Source organism: Pseudorca crassidens, chromosome 10 (genome assembly GCF_039906515.1).
Source record: "Pseudorca crassidens isolate mPseCra1 chromosome 10, mPseCra1.hap1, whole genome shotgun sequence".
Taxonomy (NCBI): Eukaryota; Metazoa; Chordata; class Mammalia; order Artiodactyla; family Delphinidae; genus Pseudorca; species Pseudorca crassidens.
Genome location: NC_090305.1, coordinates 49,965,916 through 49,986,409, shown reverse-complemented (window position 1 = coordinate 49,986,409; position 20,494 = coordinate 49,965,916). Strand labels below are relative to the sequence as shown.

General features: G+C 41.2%; 1 protein-coding gene across 5 annotated transcripts in view; it reads left to right on the top strand.

The window, feature by feature from the left end:
* The first annotated feature begins 15,118 nt into the window (after positions 1-15,118).
* The window catches only part of SLC4A7 (solute carrier family 4 member 7), a 124,435-nt gene continuing 119,059 nt past the window's right edge, over positions 15,119-20,494 (top strand). For 3 of the 5 annotated variants that reach the window (XM_067753541.1, XM_067753544.1, XM_067753540.1), the window contains exon 1: positions 15,122-15,372. In XM_067753541.1, coding sequence (XP_067609642.1) covers positions 15,325-15,372 — 48 coding nt within the window. In that variant the 5' untranslated portion in view covers positions 15,122-15,324. Of the gene's footprint in view, positions 15,373-20,494 lie in introns of all 5 variants that reach the window. The other 2 variants (XM_067753545.1, XM_067753542.1) reach the window with 2 other exon arrangements.

Sequence of the window (20,494 nt, the reverse complement as noted above, 5' to 3'; positions counted from 1 at the left end):
GCTCACTTCCTGAAGAGCTAGTTTGATATCCTTGACTTAGATTACTGCTGTACAGTTAGGGTCAGCTTCCCCCTCTCCTCCCATGCAGAGCTGAAGGGCAATGTTGGGGCTACCAGGACATGCAGTAAAGGATGAACAAGAGACGTCCTGACCCTGCACATTTTCTTATGTCTTCACTAAGAAAATCCCCCTAAAAATTTAATCTGTTAAAAACCAGCCAGGATCATATTACCAAAGAGGAAGGTGTTTAATTCATTCATTTATCTAACAAATATTTATGTACTTTATGGAAAATGTACAGAGAGCTGAGAGGGAGGCAAAAATGAGTGGGCCATGTCTCTAGTCCTTAGGGAACTTATTGGTATTCAACACGGAAGGCATGAAAGCAATTAATTATAACCCAACACGAAGTGAAATGGTACTCTGATATCCTGTGAGAACATTAGTGGTGATAGCCCTTCTCTCATTAAGTCTTATTACCCTTTTATTTCACGCCACATTATTTAGCAGTTTTTAAAATTTCTGCCCTCAATGGTTGCCTATGGCTTTCCCAGCTCAAATGATAACCTTCTTATGGTCGGAAAGGAGACAGTAAAAGCTGTGTTTCCTGATCTTTAAGTGTGTACAAATGCCCACAGTTCTGCACATCCAACAAGCTCCTTGGACCAGCTCTGCTATCCCTTACAGCACTCGCCACACCGTTCAGCAAATCAGATTCAGATTCCAAATTACTTTTGAAACTATCAGTCACTTTTATTGCACCTGACAGGAAAGCTAGGGATTGCTAAAATACAGTAGATACTTCATGTGCTCAGAAAGTTGTAGGGCAAATTGAATATGTTAGGATACCATCTCCCCAACATTTACCCCATGATGCTATTCTATGTGCACAGGCCTAAAGATTAAACAGAGACACATATCCCATGCTTTTTAAAGGGAACGAAATGTGTCTTCATATTTTACCTGTGGTCCATTTATGGAATTGCTGAGATAACATTCCCCCAGCGTTGTTATATTTGCTTTGCAGAGTAAGTTCTTTTGTAAGGAAGGGTGTGGAACTGAGCGCTGTTAACAGGCCCCAGAACAGCGCTCAGGTTTCAATGCTGTGTCACAATTTTAGAACAACGGGTGGCCAGAGCCTATAGCTAATCTTGTCCAGGCCTCCAAAGAAGCATGCTCAATGCAGGTTTCAGCCTGCTCTGTCTTGATACTTCTGCTCCCCACCTACCAGATTAATATTGAAGGGAATTCTACATGCCTCAATCTTCTGTATCCAAGCTCTTCCTTATACCGTGCAAGTCCCCTTTAGTTACCTAGTGCCTCCCATACCTCCCCAAACTGCCCTCTACTGCCTCTCCTTTGACCCTGACTGCTCTCTCTGCCAAATTTCCCACTCTTTGGAACTTTTCTTCTTCGCACTGCAACTTGAATGATTTTATACAACATAGGTCTGATCAAGTCATTCACTGTCTTAAATTCCTCTAAATGTCTCCCATTGCCCTCAGAAAATGTTGGAATTCCCTAACATAATGGAGAAAGCCCCCTCTTCCCACTTGCCAGCCCTGAAATGTGTATTCCTGATCTAGCCAACCTCTTCAGGTCCTGCAATGTCCCATGCTCTCCACCCCTAGTTCATCCAGGGCTATTTCCTCTGTCTACAATCTTCCTCTGGTTTTATTCCTCCTCTACTTTAGGTTTCACTGAGCAGTCTCTGTACTGGGGACTCCTTCCTTGACACCAGGACACAAGCTACCATGGTCTGCTTGTGTTTGTATCAATTCTCTTAAACGCTGCAGGATCATTTCCTCTTTTCTTATCTGCTCTCCCTGTTAAGACATAGAGGTTCCTGGACAGGCCTTGTCTTTGTCTTGTTTGCATGCTACACATGTGGCCTAGCACACAGTGGGTTCTCACTAGGGCCATCTTCAGGAGCACTTGGAAGGGAGATGAACATTTGGGGTTTAACGCTCATCAGTGCAGTCTTGAAATTCTGAATCATTTGTCTTTGGATTTAATGTTTTATAAGTGAAGTCGATGGAATGATGGAGCATGTAACAGGGGCGTGGAGCCTAGGCTCCCACCTGGTCCCACCTAGTTCCACCTGGTCCCTGGGAGGCTCCTCCACCTCCAACCCGTGATCACTGTCTCCCTCGCCCATTCCCCTCCAGCACCCCACTTTGGTGCAGGAACAATGAGGGATTGGGCAGGTTCTTGTGCTCACATGTGGAGTCCTGCACAGAGTCTGCAGCATCTGTGAGGATATGCACTCTCTTTGCAAGTACCCATGTGTCCAAGGGGACATGATGCTGAGCAGCAAATAAAAAACGAAAGGACAGGTTGAGAAGGAGACTCAGAAGAAAAAAACAAACAAACACTTTTTTTCTCCTTTTTGAACAAGGTACCCTGCATTTTTATTTTGTACTGGGCCCCACAAATTATGTAACTATCTCTGGCTCTCCATGAGTGTTCGTTGAATAGATGAATCAGAGGAATTTGATGAGCCAAATGCATGTTTCTTCAAAGCAACCACCCTGATGGATTTTCCAGTAGTTGTAATTTCCTGTAACATTTTTGGAACTTCTTTTTGAGAAGGTCACCATTTGGTCACAAATATTTTTTGAACATTTATTACACCAGGTTCTGGTGTACAGCAGTGAACTATTCAGATAAGGCTATGGAAAATCTTCATCCTTAAAATTGCTTTGGGGTGGATTTACTTCTCTAAAGAAGTCAGAAGTCTCTGAGGGGTCATATCTGGTGAATAAAGCGGGCTATAAAACTAAGTAATATCAATAATACCACTTGGGACTAAAATAAACTTTTTAACTATGGAACCATAAATTAAAAACACTGGGTTTCTTATGTGAGTAAACTGGTTCTGAAGATAATTTTCAAATATAAGTTTCAAAAACATTTTGAATTACTTTTAGTAAATGAAGGGTATCTCAAGGGGACTACCTTGAAGCATAAATTATACTTTAAATATAGAAACTCTGGAGTAAATAATTTTTGAAGAAAGCTTTTTTGGGTAATTTCTGTGTTTTTAATTTTCTTAAACATTACTTTTTCCATCTAATTCCATACACAAGAGAAATCTGCAGCTGATCAAAATGTGGTTATTAGTAATAACCTGCTTCCATGATCGCATTGTTCTTACAATGTCCATCATGATTTGTTTGCTTCTCTACTAGAGCTTCCAAATTATGATTTTGTTCATCATTTTTGGAGCCCTGTGATAACCTACTTATTCTGCAGTACATCTCCTATCTAGGCTGGTCCCTGTTAGCTGTGTTATTTTAACCTCTTAGCGCCTTAGTTTCCTCATAGGATTGTGAGGAATATTAACACATGAAAAGACTTTAGACTACTACCTGGCGAACAGTAAATGCCACATAAGAATTTCATTACAATAATTGCTATGATCTGGCCCCATGCATCCAGGCAAGGTGTAGGCAAAATTGTTCTCTAATGGGACAGACAGTAGATAATTGAGGCTTTGTGGGTCAGATGATCTCTGTCACAACTACTCAAGTCTATTGTTGTAATGCTGAAATCACCCTTAGACCATACTTTTATGAATGGGCATGACTAAGTTTTAATAAAACTTTATTTGCAGAAACAGGTGGCCGGTCAGTTGTTCCCATGGGCAATTCATCTGCTGACCATCGCTGCCCCCCACCCACAGACACACCTTTTTGACAGGTGAGTGTGAAAGCTTACCCAGGAGTCAAGAGTAAGTAGCAATGGTGACCTCAGTCCTCTGAAGTCCAGGTCACAGTAGTAACAGGCTTCTCTAGGTGTGATGGCCCATAGTGAGGGCAGAGGTGCCATCTCTGTGGACAGTGCCATGGGGGCTGGTGGAGGTAGTAGAGTAGATAGGCTACAGCTGGAGAACTCCATGTAGCTCACTCTCCAGAATTAATTCTGTCCTGACAAGTTGATTCAATGAGCATTTTATAAACATCTGCTCAGTGGCTACGTATGCAATCGTTTACTGTATTTTCATGGTAGCCTACTGTATAATTTATTTAACTATACAAGGGCCATACTTCAACCAATTAATATTCAATACTCATCTCTAATTTAATCTTTCAAAAACTAGAGAAAAATTTTTTCTATAATATTCTTTGCCTGTATAGTTCTTGGTGAGTCTAAATATTAGAAGAAAGTGGAACCCTATTCAATTGTACTGGCCCTTCACCTGCTTGGCAATCTCTTCCCCTCAGAGTGGCCTCAAAGGAGCCAGGAAGTTATGTCTTGTATTTTTTTTTCATATCAGATCAGCATGCAATATGCTTGCCTAAGTAATAAGTATTATCTAGATAGATAGGTAGATATGGACAGGATATTTGTTTTCTCTATGAATGTGATGTCTTAATGTGTCTGGCAGTCAGCGTCTCCTCTTTTGCAATACTCTTCCCGTTTTGCTCGGGTACTCTCCTTAAGGTAACAAAAGGTCACTCCCTCCCAGAGTATAACATATTCTACGTTCCATTGTGCTTTCCAGAGGCAGGGTTTTACCTACAAGCTTGAGGATGATTCAGACTTAAAGTGGTCTCTTATTAGATACAACAAAAGAAATTTTGATTCACTGATTGATTGATTCAAGAAATGTCTACTCAGCTGCTCATCATATGTACCACACAGGTCCTTGGAGGGGCAGGAATGAATAGATACCATTTCTGCTCTCATGGAACTTGCTGTTTGCTGGTAGAGGCACATGTTAAACAGTTATCAAACAGATAAGATAGCATGTAATTAGAACTAGCAAGAACTGATAGAAAGGAAATGAAAGTTTATAATATATCTCAAATATTGCTGGTCATAGTAATCATCTAGGGCCCTTGCTAAAATAATGGATTTCTTTTGGCCCCATCACAGATATGCTGAATCATGATCTCTAGGGAACTCCATATATTTCACAAGTAGCCCAGACAATCCTTATGAACAAGCACACTTGGAAAACGCTGGTCGAACAGAATTTAAAGCAAAGACGACTCTAACTTCCAACCAGGCTTTCATTCTAAAGAAGGCTTATTTGGCACATCTTTGAAGATTGGTTATAATAAGTGGCAGAAAACTTCCAATTCAAATTTGTGTTTGCTGATGCTGATGACCTATGGACTTGAATGCCACCTTTATGAAACCTTCATTAGGTTGCTAGGCAATGGGCTACTCTACCAGCTGGATTTAGTTTCCTAGATACAAGACTTTCTGAAACTCCTGCAGTTTTCTTTCTCTTCACTAAAAAAAAAAAATTCTTATCCAGAAAATATGCCATTGAGAATATTTATTTAATAACTTAACAATCTTCTCCCTTCGGAACCCCCAGCATACTCAACAGACTTCATGGCAGGCTTTAGTTTAACCCATTCAGGTTTTGACTTGGCCTCAATGAGAGAAGTGGTCCCTCTTAACAGGTTATGAATATCTTTATACTGTATTTACACTGTTTAGCTTTAATGTGTTTGGCTTTTTAAAAGTGGTATTTAAGTTTGGAATATTCCTATTGTAAAACATTGTAAAATTTCCACTAGTATTTTAGACTATTTTGTATTAAAAATAATGTTTACAGCTTTTTTCTCAATTAAATATAATTTATTCATAGTAGATATTTGTAGAACCTACAAGGAATGAAATTTTAAATTTAGAAATCACCCATAATCCTACAACTCAGCAACATCTGTTAGCATTTTAGTCTATTGTTAATTTTTAATATTTTAATTAAATTTTAATATTACTTTCAATTGATCACTCATTGATAGATAGTTATAACTGGGATTATACTCTATATCAAGTTTGTATCCAGATCTTTTAACAAAACTTGATACCATGAGCATTTTTCCATTAAAGTTTAGAATGTCTTTTTGATGAGTACATTATATTCTATCATACTGGTATGCAAACATTTATTTAATAATTTTTTCATTGCTTCAGTTTTATATGGTTTTAAACTTTTCACTTTCACACATAACATCGGCATAAACCCTTTTGTATGTAAATCCATATCTGTAGCTATGACATCTTACAAGACAGTCCTAGTCATGAAATTGCTGGATTGAAGTATATGCTTTTTTTTGAGATTAATACATGCTGCCAAATTGCTTTTCAGGAATTGAAAGGATTCTATCTTTGAGTAGATGGATCCACAGGGACCAATAAACACTAGGAAATAGATGTGATTTATGGATGCACCAATTAGCCTCCATGTGTTCTGTGATCCCAGACTTGTATTCCTAACTCTGACAATATATTTTCACAAATGCATACCATTGGTAGCACATGGAAAGAGCCATATCAACTTATCTCTGCTATTGCACCAAAGTCTTGAAGAACATGTCTTACTGATGATAAGTACCAGGCTATCTTTATATACAAAGGGCAGCTAATGACTGGAACCGTGGTCTGTATCTCTGCTTATATTATAAGCACTATTGTTAATTGTTGTTTAAAGGGGTGATACAGCTAGTGAATAATAATACTAATCACTGGTGAATAATAATACTAAGATTCCTATTCGTGGGGGATATATTCTCAGTCCTCAAACGGAAACAAATTCTCAGTGCTTTTTCTTGTTAATTGTCTCTAAGAAAAGATGAAATGCTCGTGCTCATTACTTCATACCTTGTAAAATATCTTTTTCAGCTTTCTCTCCCCACTCAACTTTCAATTGTGTATAATGTCTCCATGAACCTTAGTTATGAAAAACAAGTAAAAGGAAAGCTTACCTTTTCAGTAACTTTTCAGTCCTAGTTACCCCAAGTTACAAGGACACAATTATATTTAAGAGAAGTTGTTGTGTGGGTGGGTGTGCCCAGTGATGTGTGATGAACTGCTATTCCCACCAAATGAATCAATTGGTATAAGAAAGGTACCATAATTTATTTGAATAGACTGGGGCTTGGGTTGCATGTGTGTGTGTGTGTGTGTGTGTGTGTGTGTGTGTGTGTGTGTGTAAGACAGAGAGAGAGAGAGAGAGAGAAAGGGAAAAGTATGTGTCCTGTTTCACATACAAGTGCAGGTCGTACCCTATATTTGGCTTCTGGCCTCAAACAGTGAAGATTGCAGAAATCTCCAGAATGATGAGAACATTCAGAAGCACCTCAAAGGCTTATGTTCCCACTTAATCTGATTTCTTTCCACTCTCTGTTGGCAATTCCTTACCAGCCTGAGTTTAGCAAAGCTACAGAACAATGAGAGATACTCAAACTGGCCGGGTGGGGATGAACCCCTAACCATAGGTAGCTGTCTTTAAGAGAAATCTTAAGGGAGAGGGACAGTGTGGGTGTGCGACAGGAAAGGAGGCTGGAAGAAGACACGTAGAAGTGGAAGCTGCTCCTACCACAGGAGGAGAGAGTCTCCACACCAGAGTTCTAAAAAGTAGCATCCCCAGGGCTCTCTGTAGTTAAAGTAGGTACAGCACCATTCTGTCAAATATTTTCTTATGTATTATCTTATTTGGCTTTTGCAACATCTTTGAAATAAACAGAACAAGTATTACAGGTCTGCAATCCTTTATTTGAAACCCTTAAGGCCAGATATTTTAGATTTCAGAATTTATCAGAATTTAGACAAGTGATATAATGCCAGTTATGTATGTTATGAAACACCCCTAGTAGAGTCTGGGACAACATCCTGTTTTCAGACACATTAATATTTCAGTAATGAGGAATATGGGCATCTACAGTAAGGAGATAAAGACTATAAATAGCCTCATCTCAGTCTAGGTTAGGTTTTTGTAGTCAAATGAGTTATGAAAAGCCATAAGTTTTTCAGAGATTTATGAAGGTTGCAACTGAAGATAAGGAATTATGGCCTCAATTATCCCCATTTTATAGATGAGGAAACAGAAGTCCAGAGGCATTAAGTGATATATTCAATGTTAGTTTTAGATTATTTTAAAATGGGATTATTATGAATATCCCAAGATTATCTAAAACAATATAAGTACTTACTTTAACATTCACTCATGGAAAGTTTTGTTCTGAGCATTTTGATTCCTTGGCAAAAAATGTTTTTTCTATCTCTGCCTCCCTGAAGTCTATTACGTTTTTGTATTATGTTTCTCAAAATGGGACCTTGAGATTTTAGATTCCCCTTTGGTTCAGATGAGTGCTTCTCCAAAATTCATTGTAGTCTCAGTCATGGACATGGTTGAAGGGAGCACTTTCGTAAAAGGGGTAAACATTTATCGAAACTTAACTATATATAAAGAGTGGTTCTGAGAAGAAAAAAAATAAGCCACAAGGGTCTTTCAGTGCTTCCCTAGCCCAAGCACTAAGAGGAATAGTCTTTGGAAAGCAACAAAAATATAAACCACACTCAGATGTGCCTAGGTGTGACCAATATAGACTCTGACTTTGAAAGAACACTGCCTACATCAAAACATACAACACTCTTTAAAAGGAGTTTGCTGGCACATCTCGGAGTGCCAATCCTGTACTCACTTGCCGCTTGTTCCTCAACAGTAGATGACACTATTCCAATGCCTGAGCAAACTAGATGGTGACCAGTGACTATGAACTGACTCAGAAAACCTCAACATTATTGAAGAAACAATGAGCTGAGAGTCAGCTAGTCTAGTCCAGTCGGTCCCAGGCCCCTTCCTAACTTGCTATGTTATTTGGCCATGATAGTGCTTACAATCTTTAGTTTCAGTAATTATAGTTACTTTTGAATATATGTGCATAAAAGAATTCAGAAACAGACACACAAAAGGTTTTGTATGTATTAGTAAGAAACCAAAATCGTTGAAAAGGGTCCATTGTACAGAGAGTTCCCCTACGTGACCTGCCCCCACACAGGCACAGCCTCCCCCATTATCAACATCCCCCACGAGATGGTGCATTTGTTACAACTGATGAATCTACATTGACACATCATAATCACCCAAAGTCCATAGTTTACCTTAGGGTTCACTCTTGGTGGTGTATATTCTATGGGTTTAGACAAATGTGTAATGACATGTATCCGTCATTATGGTATCATACAGAGTAAAAATACTCTGTGCTCTCCCTATTCATCCACATTCACCACCCCCCTACCAATCCCTGGCAACAAGTGATCTTTTCCTGTCTTCATAGTTTTGCCTTTTCCAGAATGTCATACAGTTGTAATCATATAGTATGTAGCCTTTTCAGATTGGCTTCTTTTACTTAGTAATATGTATTTAAGTGTTTTCAGTGTCTTTTCACAGCTTGATAGCTCATTTCTTTTTAGTGCTGAATAATATTTCATTGTATATTCAGTTTATTTTTTCTATTAACCTACTGAAAGACATCTTAATTATTTCCAAGTTTTGGCAATTATGAAGAAAGCTACTGTAAAACATTGGTTTATGTGTGTACATAAGTTTTCAGCTCCTTTGGGTAAATACCTAGAAGCACAATTGCTGAATCATATGGTTAGAGTATGTTTATTTTTGTAAGAAACCACCAAACTGTCTTCTAAAGTGGCTGTTCCATTTTGCATTCCCACCAGCAATGAATGAGAGTTCCTGTTGCTCCATATCCTTACCAGTATTTGGAGCTGTCAGTGTTATGGATTTTGGCCATTCAAACAGGCGTGCAGTGTTATCTCATGGTTGTTTTAATTTGCATTTCCCTAATAACATATGATGTTGAGCATATTTTCATATGCTTAACTGCCATCTCTATATCTTCTTTGGTAAGCTGTCTGTTAAAGTCTTTGGCCTATTTTTTAATTGGGTGTGTATTATTTTATTGTTGAGTTTTAAGAGCTCTTTACATATTTCAGATAATAGTCCATTACCAGATGTATCATTTGCAAATAATTTCTCTCTTAAAATGCTTTTTTAAGTCTTGAAGGGGAAGTGTCCCTATCAAGGAAGAGGAATGATGGTGATCGGGGTGTTACATTGTAGGTGAACTGTATGTGTACGCATAGATTTCCTGTCACATTTACCTTGATCTTAGTGATCTGTATCCTTCTCTCTCTCTCTCTCTCTCTCTCTGCTTAACTCTTCAAGTAATAATATGCTCCAGAGTGTCTGGGAGGATACTGGCCTAGGGATTTAGTGCTTCAGTGGAGACAGTTAAGTTTCACAGACTATATACATCCAGATCAGTTTTCAGTTCCAGACATGTTTATCCTGAGGACATCAAATTTAACCTGTTCATGGACATGGATCATCTTTGGTTGTTCCTCCTGCAGCTTCTAGACCTAAGGAGTCACTATGTTCTATCAATTTTACTTCCAAACTATCTCTTATATCAGACTTACATTTTCTATTTCCTTTGTCATTGCCTTAGCCCATGCTTTGTAACCCAGGGCCATCCAATAGAAATATAATGTGAGCCACATATGTAATTTAAAATTTTCTAGTAGCCACATTTAAAAATGTCAAAAGACATAGGGGAAATTAATTTTAATGTTTATTTAACCCAACATATCTAAAATATTTTCATTTCAACATGTAATCAATATGAATAACAAGATTCCACTCTTCTTGTGTGTGTCAAATCTTTTAAGCTTGCAGCACATCTCATTTAACATGTGCCATATTTCAAGGGCTCAATCACCACCATGTTGAGCAGTGCAGTTTGCACCAATCTTGTTCTTAGCATCTCTCCTTTCCATCCTTTTATATGGTCTGTAATATATCATTTCCCTCCTTAATGCCCTCTGATGATGTGTCTGTAACTGCATGTAGCAAAAAGTCCAATTTCCTTAGTGCTGTTCACTCATTCATTCCATATTTTTTATGTACCCACCATGTGCCAGGTACTCCAGGGTGTCCCCAGTGACAAGACAGGTGTGGTCTCTGCCCCTGAGAAGTGTAATGGGAATTACACTCTAATGGGAATGTAAGCTCCTCAGGGGCCTGGTGAATAAGGCTCTTCCTTTTGTATGAGCTTAAGCCCACCTTTTTCCCACCTCATGGTTTCCCAAACAGATAATCATAACGAATGTGTAATGAGTGTTTCTTGTCTGTTATGTGCTGTGCCTTATGCTCTCACGGAACACCCATGACAGTGCCACTATTACCCCAATTACAGTGTCCAGAGGGGTTCTAAAAAGAAGACTGGCAAGGTGGGTGACTTGCCTACAGACACAACCACTAGCACAAAGGGAATCAGCCCCATGCAGTTTGCCTCCAGAGAGGAGGATGCTTCGCCATTGGACTACCCTGCCTTTTCAGGTGATGCCATTGATTTTGTTGTTGCTTCTGCTTGTAATGCCCTTCTTCTCCCCATGCTTATTTGATGAAGTTATGCCTTTATCATTCATGACTCAGTTTAAATCTACTGTATCTCTGTAGCTTTTTCAGACACCTTCATATGCATCCTTTTCTCACAGTTGACAGTCCCCTGCCCCTTCTACCTCTAGCAAAAGTCATCCCACTCTCCTTCATTGAGATTCCCACGTTAGAGTGTACATATTGCATTGCTGGCATTTGTTTCTATATCGGTCTCCACTCAGAACTCCATGAGATCAGGTCTGTTTTTTTGTCTTGTTTCAGCTTATCTGTAGGCCTAGCCTGCAGAAATAAGAGGAACAATTTTTTCAACTATTTTCCTTTTGTCTTTTCCCCACTGAGGCTGCTCTGATGCTCTTGTAAACACTATTCCAAGGATTTTAGTTTTCCTTATAGAATCAGATGATTGGGAATATTTAAGTTTCAGCTAGCACCAAGAAGAGGCAATGAAGAGATAAAGAATTGTCAAAGGATCCTCTGCTAAAGGATGGTTCCAAGCTGTTCAAAATGACAGAGAAACTGCTATTTTTCTTTAAAAAATATGTTCTGGCTCATAGAGAGTTGTTGGTGGGAAGATTATTCACGCCTCAGGATGAAGATCTTGCCAAGGGGTTGTATCCAAGTCCCTGCTAGTATTACCTACTGTTCCAGAAACCCAGGAAGTGTACTGAATCTGGGATATAGCTAAATGTCATTAATTTTAGGTGCTACAAGTTCATCATGAGTGATGAATTTAGGTTCAGATTCACCTTTGGTTAGCAAATGTTTCCCTGTGCTACATTTTGGATGAGTATTTAAAATACTAAGAGAACAATTTGCCTTTCAGAACCTTTGAACATTTTATAGCCATCACCATTTGCATGAAAGCAATTTTAATACATTATCTTCTTTACTTACTGCAACCATCGCCTCGGGATGAACTCTGGCTGAATATGAATTAAGTGGGCAATTGAGAGTAATCAGTTCTATAATTCAGACCTTTACTACACTATTTCTCCAGCAGGTGGGATGAACTGAGGAGTGGAAAAAGTGCATGGCAACAGAGAGGTCACTCAAAAAGTAATTGTGGATTAAATAAACCAAGGGCTTATTATTTTCTTTTCACAAGTTGGATTAAGAGAAACTCATTTTCTAGCATGGTCTCCTGAACATATATTTTTAAGCCCTTCTTGAAGTTGCCTACTTAGCTCTTTCAACTCTGGCACCAAGGGTATAGGTTCCTATTTTGCTCCTGTCACTACTTTGGCCACATCCTCAGATTTCTCCCAGGATGCTCCTAGGTCTTAAAGGAAGTTTGCCTCCCCCCTTCCCCACCTCCCAAATTCATTCAATTAACACAGGTACTGAAAGCTTACAAAGGCCAACCACTCTTCTAGGTATGCTGGGAATATAACAGGAAAATGAAACAGGCAAAAAAATTACTGTTTGCATGAAGCTTACATGGAGCAAACATTTTTTAAAAAATTAATTAATTTATTTATTTATTTTTGGCTGTGTTGGGTCTTTGTTGCTGCGTGCGGGATTTTCTCTAGCTGCGGTGAGCAGGGGCTACTCTTCGTTGCAGTGCGGCGGGCTTCTCGTTGGGTGGCTTCTCTTGTTGCAGAGCACGGGCTCTAGGCATGCGGGCCTCAGTAGTTGTGGCACTCGGGCTTAGTAGTTGTGGCTCGCAGGCTCTGGAGCACAGGCTCAGTAGTTGTGGTGCACGGGCCCAGCTGCTCCGTGGCATGTGGGATCTTCCCGGACTAGGGCTCAAACCCGTGTCCCCTGCACTGGCAGGTGGATTCTTAACCACTGTGCCACCAGGGAAGCCTGGAGCACACATTAATCTGTGTTTGATGTTAAAATTAATCGATAATTTAAAAATTAATTGATAGTCAACCTAAGAAAGAAGTGGACAATTTTATTCGAGCCAATCTGAGGGTTATAACCCAGAAGATAGTCTTTCAGAAGGCTCTGAGGACTGATCTGCCCATTAGAGGTCAAAGCACAGCTATGTAAGTTTTTGAGACAAACAGTTATATATCAAAGTATATTGACAGTTTACATAGTCCAACAAGGTGATAGTGGGTCATTGTGACCCCTTACAGGATTGAGAAAGGAATGTTATCTCCTAAGGAATTACCTTGCTGGTGCCAGGAGGATATTGCCTTTTTTTTTTTTTTTTTTTTTTGGCTAGTAGGCATTCCTGTGTCTTCTAAGGGGATCTAATTAATGTGTAATGCAGATGCACAATACACATGAAAGGGGAGAGGGTAGTGGCTCAGATGGCAGAAAAAAGTGCATGTTAAATTTTTCTTGTCTTGCCTTTAAAATAATTTTGTTACATCAGTGTGTGTGTGTGTGTATGTGTGTGTGTGTGTGTGTGTATACAGATGATAAACATAATGAGGCATAAATATATAGAATGTTATAAAAGAATAACTGCTGTATAGAAAAATAAAGCAGAGAAAGGGAATAGAAGATGTTCTGTATACACTAATTAGTTTTTTGGTAGGGAGGCTGCATTTTAAGAGACCCCAGAACTAATTCTTCAATATAAATCATATTTACCTTGTGATGGTATGGGTAAAAGTGATTGAAGCCTTAAACAACTTTAGGAGGCTCTTTTATTTTTTTTTGATTCCAGTTCCTCTCTTTCTCCATATTCTTTCCTTTTCATTCTTGTTTCATCTTTTCATCCCTTTTCCTTGTTGCTGTACAACTTTCTTTAATGAATCATTAGAATGGTGCAATACAACACTTCCACTAACTAGGATTTAAAACCAGTTACCTCTCTGAAGCTCAGCTTCTTCATCTGTAAAATGGGGATAACAGAAAACATACTGTGGTGTTGTGAGGATTAGAGATGCAGCATGTTTGCCTTAATGTAACAGTGTCTAATTGTAGGCTTCTTTATACAGTAAGTGAATAATGGGTGCCCACCTAGAAGTAACTCTCTGGGAAATTTAGAAAAAAAGGGGACTAAGACCCAAACCAGGAAGGAGTCATCCAGCATACTTAACTATTTCTGACAAAGGGCTTTACTAATATCTATTTTGAGATGGATAGGGTAAGCGCTCCAGACTTGCTGGAATATAAAGTTTCCTTCCATAGCACTGATTTAGCTCTTCCCAGCTAATCTTTTTGTTCTCTTTTTTAAACACGCAAGACAACCTAGTAAACAATAATGCCTCTAATAAGCATGCTATGTTTCGGGTACGTTTAAGGATAGAAATTCACTTGATCCTTCAATGACCCTGTGTAGCAGGCACCGTCACCATGCGCAGTTAGAGCTGTGGATATTGGGGGGGGGGTGCCCCAGAGGGTGGACTTGGGTGTGGGTGCCGCAGTGGTGCCCGGTCAGGGGCGCAAGCACACAAGGACACCTGGCCAGGAATGCTCCCTGTTTCACTGGCCCCAAGTTGGAGTTCGTCACAACAGAACAGAGAAAAAAACCTTGCAGCACTCCTAACGACCCGTTAGTTCCTTTGGGGTTCCCGTGAGCGCCCCTGTAATGGGCAGCGACCTTCTTCCCTCCTGCCACGAGGAACGTGGTTAGGAGGTAGGCGCCATGGTGACCCCCAGCCCCCCTCGGACTAGGAAAACGAGCTACACGCTAGTCTTGGTCACTTAAGATTTTACAGAGGGGCGGGCCTCCTGAGGAGGTGGCGTGGCGCCGGGATGAGTGTGGAAACCCGAAGGCCTCCGAGTGGCTGGAACGCCCGCCTTCCTCCCACCCTCCCGCTCCACCTCTGGGCTGCCTGGCCGCCGGGCCAGGACTCGCCTGGGAGGACCCCGGCCAGCCGGGGGCGTGGCGCCAGGGGGCGGGCGTGTGGGCGGGGCCCACATGCGTCACGGCCTGGCCCCGCCCCCGGGCCTCTGCAGCGCCCTCCTCCCCGCCTCGGCCTCCCTCCAGCTCAGTGCTTGCTCCACGTTCCACGCTGCGGCCTCGAGAGCCCGCGAGAGGCAGCTTCGCGGTCTCCGCGCACGCGCCTCAGTCTCTGTCTCACGGCTTTCCCCACGCGAGCGCCTCGCTCACGAGCGCACGTTCGTTTCCCCTCGCGCGTCCGGCTCTCGGCCGCGGCGGCGGCGGCAGCGGGCGGACCGCGCCGGCTGGACGGCCGACCATGGAGGCGGACGGGGCCGGAGAGCAGATGAGACCGCTTCTCACCCGGGTAACGAGAAGGGTGCGGGCGGCGGGGCTCCTTGGCAGGCGGGCGCGGGGCGCGGCGGACAAAGGCTGGGGCGCGGCGGGCCGGCCGCAGGTCCCGGGTCGGGCCCCCCCACCGCCGGCGGCCGGCGCGCCGGGGCAGCCCCTTTGTGTGACCGCCCGGAGCTGGGGGCGGGCGGCGCGGCGCCAAGGAGGCCGGCGTGGGGGGCCGGCAGCGCGCCGCCGGCATCCCGGCTGCCGCGTCCCGGGGTCTCGGCATCCGGGGGGCCCGGCAGCCCGCGAGCTCGGCCGGTCAACAGCCGGACAGGCGCCTCCTCCTCTCCGCGGGGCTCGCCTCTCCTTGCCGGCGTTCTCCCCGTCAGGTCTCGGTTCCAGTGGCCTTGGCGCTGGACTTGAGGTCAGACCGTCGATAAACCCATCCTCTCCCCGCGAGGAGGAGCGCGGCCCCACCTGGCTAAGCCACAGGCCGTGGTGAGGAGCTGGTTAAATCTTCTCCGTCTTCCCTGTTTCCCCACCCGCCTGCCGCACGCTTTGTTCCGGGACTTCTCCGGCCGCGTGGACGAGCCGCCTGCGTTGGCGGCCAAGGCTGCGTCTCAGTGCCGACTCTGCCCGGCCAGCCTCCTCCTCTCCTGGCGAGAACCCGAGTGTCTTCCTGCCGCAGGCCAAGTGCAAAGTGGAAGGTGTTCTGACCCTGCGCGCTGCTCTTTACAGCAGCCTAGCAAAAGCGCGTTTTCCGCTGAAGCTGGGGGTGGCTTCAGGGTGAGATGGGAGTGGGGGTGGGCTTTCAAAAGGTCGGCATTCGCATTTGGGATGCCGGACGTGTGGCCCACGCTCAAGAAACTGACTTCCTGCTTTCATATAGGATGCATAGGTACCCACGGTTGTGATTCTTTCCTCCCTTCATAGTTCGTGACTCAAAGGGCATAGAGGTGTTAGAAATTTTCCTGCTTCTAGCTCTTACTTGGTGACCAGGAAAGGAGGGAAGGTTGCAGTGAAAAACGTCCAGTCTTTCACAACTAACAGGAAAATTGCTTTTCACATATTTTTATTAAAGAATTTCACTTATCCCCCCCCCACTCCCCCCGTCCTTTTAAAGGTTATTGTAAGGGCCTGGAGAGTAGCCATTCATCATTTCAACATGTTCAACTATAAATTCTCAAAACGTGGAGAAAAACTTAGTCTCCAGACAGTGAAGTCATTTAGCAGTGGTTTTTGGGAAGATCACTCATATTGATGGTAATGGAATCCTGGAAGCTCGTTTGTCCTAAGGATCTTCTGTAATTCTTTGTGTGGCCTTTGAATAAACTGTTTTAGATGTATTTCTTAGCACCTTCCCTGATACTATGTATCAGATACACTTGACTGTTCTTAAATTTATTATTTGCAAACTTTCAATTCAGAACAGTAAAGAGCCTCAGCGTTTACATAAACAAAGCTGGAGAGAAACTGATGTGTTCTCAAATATTGGCTCCTTAGCTAGCAAAGGAGGCCTCTGATAATGCCATTGCCTTCCAAATCATTCATTCATTCATTGTGATAACACTACTTAGAACCCATTCTGTAGTACCCAACAAGACAGAACCAGCTCTGCTCAAATGAGGGAGACAAATGACAAAGGGATTATCAAACACCGTTATTAATGGCATGGCAGGGGAGCACTTTGGAAGGGTATACCTCCTAAATCTTGGGAAGATAAGACTTGGCTACAGTAACCATGTACAAATTGATAATATAAATCAAATATGATAAGCTATCATACAGTCTAAAAATAGAATGAGAGAACAGGAGAACTGTTGGTTTAAGTAGTAGAGACTATTACTTGAAAACTGGGAAGAGGAACTATTTGTATTGACAAAATTAACTCTTTCCTCACTGATTTTCCAATGGTAAATGCATGTCATAAAAGTGGAAGATTACGGTATTCATCAGTCATAACTTCTCTAACACCTAGCCAACTGCTTAGCATAGTAAAAAAAAGAATAAAATTATTACTCCTAAAATTCTATCTTAGATAAGTAATTATGCAAAAATTTTTGAATAAATTGGTGGCAGTTTATATTACTCTGAAACTGGAGCCCATCTGTTTCATAAATCAGGCTCTAAGGTTTCTTCTGCTCTTAAAATTCTGTAATTTTCATTGATTATGGTTTTGAGGAAAGGCATTTATCTTATAGAAAAAAATGCAACTTTTGTTTGCTTTGTACAAAAACTCATTATCCTAGACCTCCCTGAGAATTGATTTGAACTGTCATTCTTATTTTCTGGTATAGATTAAATCCTGTTACAACAAATAGCACTGTTTAGAAGGTTCCCAGGTTTTAGCAAATGTTCTACTTTTAAGCACTATATGATTTAACAGGATTCTGTTAATAATTGTTACATAATTTCATTCATTTTACCACTACCTATTAAGTATCTCCTAGGTGGCAGGCACTGGGGATATAAGCAGAAAAGGTAGGCAGAAACCTAACCTCACTGAGTTTATTTTGGCATGTGTAGTGAATACAGTGATAGCATTTGCATTCCTGCTAATTCCACTTGTGAGTGCCAGTTAAAACATTTTCATGAGTTAGAAATACTTTTAGAAAAGTAGTTGTTAGTAGAAATGAAAGAATTTAACAACCTGGTATGAATTCAGTGGTGATTGGCAGTAGAAGGTGTTTTGGTAGGTCTTTAAGTATGCATTCTCTTTGGGGAGCTCTCTGACTAGGTATGGTTAGCTCTAGAGATATTAAGCACCCCAGGCACATTATAAGGATTTTAGTTCCCTTTTGGCCTTATAGTTGGTACCTCTGGGCCACGATCTGTGGATATGTAATAAAGGGAACAATAGCAAATCTGTCATCAGTCCAACTGAAACTGTGGGACAGTTGAGTTGGATTGAAGAATTGGTTTATTTGGTAACTGAGCTGGGGAAGTACACAGGTTTTCTTCTAAGAGAACTTAAGATATGAAAATAGAGTGTTTTGTTACACTAAACTCCTGTTAATTGAGTAGGTTAAAATCGAAAGCCAAAGTAACCTGGTGTTGGAGGAACCTGGTATGTTATTTTAGTGGTATGTGGTGTGCTAAAACCTTGGCACTTATACTTGTCAACATCCTGTAATGGGTTTTTCTTCCTCTTTCCTTCCCTTTCTTTCTTACTGTATTTTGCTGCAAATGTGATCTTAAAGTAGATAGTATCTGCAACTCACAAAATGGGCCATTTATATCAAGGAGCATACAGGTGATTCATAGGGTTAATATTATAGATTATTCATTGTGGCTTTTGATTTATATTATAGCTTTCTCTTATTGATTAAGGATTCTTCTATAGTTACTACTTTTTTGCATACATTATTTCCAACTTTGCAATAAGCATGTATCAGTAATAAAGGTGTTTATCTATGTGAAGGTTCAGTTAGCTACCTCCCCCTCTTTTTTAGCCTCCTTTTGAACAAGAGAATTTTTGATTCCTGTACAAAGCGGGTATATTCCAAGGTTCTAACTTAAAATGAAGTTTGCCTCTGTTTTTGTTAGCAGACAACTTGATGTATTTTGTTGAGTAGTACTCATTGAATTTTACAACTTGGGGAGACTTTTAGGATTATTTGTAATTGTAGTTGACCCTTGAACAGCACAGAAGTTAGGGGTTCTGACTCCCCATGCAGTGGAAAATCCTCTGTATCTGCAGTTCCACATCCACAGATTCAACCACCTGTGGATCGTGTAGAGATGTGGTATGTGTTTGTTGAAAAAATATCCACATATAAGTGGACCTGCGTTGTTAAAGGGTCAGCTGTATAATGATAATAAACCATGAAGGGGTCTGTGGTTGGCATAGTGTTACGATGGTGTTTGGTGATGCTGCTGCTGACAGTCTTCCTGAGGGCAGAGGGCCAGCAGACTGGAGTAGTCCTGGATTCCTAAAGTACTGACTCTTTGCTTCCATGGGCTGAATGCTTTTCAGTGACTGCTGTAAGATGAGAGTGGCCAAACACTATTTCAGTGCTTGATTTAGGAAGATAATGAGATTATGCTATAGATTTGCATATTTATCTGGAGCTGATATACCAGTATAGAAAGGTTCTAGTTTGGCTATTTTAAGCATATTTTCAGATTTCCTCCAATGAGGTTATTTTTAAGTATTTTAATTTTTCTTTAGCCATAGTTTGAATTCTTTTTTTCTTTCTTTTTTTTTTTTTTTGCGGTACGAGGGCCTCTCACTGTTGTGGCCTTTCCCGCTGCGGAGCACAGGCTCCGAACGCGCAGGCTCAGTGGCCATGGCTCACGGGCCCAGCCGCTCCACAGCATGTGGGATCTTCCCGTAACCAGGGCACGAAGCCCTGTCCCCTGCATCGGCAGGCGGACTCTCAACCACTGCGCCACCAGGGAAGCCCCATAGTTTGAATTTTGATAAGTTTATTTAGAGCAGTTTTTTGGGGGGGCACAGTATCACAGTGAAGGGTAAAACACAATATACCTTTCATAACAAAATAGAAAAGATGCACTAATATTTTTAATAGTCTTTCTTTTTCTTTGTAGAGAGTGTTATGTTGACTGGTATCATTTGGTTCTCATTCTTTTCGCATGTCAGGCAGTATAGTATCGCCTTCTCTCCGGATTCTAGGACTGCATTGCTTCTTTTTGTCAGATTGCTCGATTTGGAGAGCTGTTGAGTTGTATATCATCTCTCATGAGACATTTGGGAAATGGATATATCTTTGAAAATGGATTCACATGTGCAAGATGCCTGTACTCATATAGAGCATGAGAAGGGACAAGATGATACTCAAAATCTTTTTTTCTCATAATTTCCCATAACATAATTAACACTTGGTGCTTTTGTGCTTGGTGCCTGTTCTTTTATATACAGAATATTTTCAGCCTAATACTACTCTTTATTCTGGAAAAAATACTGACAATACTTACACAGAACTCCTCTCACTTTAGGAATTGATACATTCAACAACAACAAAAAAGGAATAAAGCAAATTTATGTATAGTAGACTCTTCCCATTGAGTTCATTGGAGATGTTTCTGTTAAAATAAGTCCTTAAGGAACAAATTTTTGTTGAGAATTCAAATTAGAAGTTCCCATTGTACTATACTTTGGCTACTGGGATATTATCTTGATCTAGAAAACA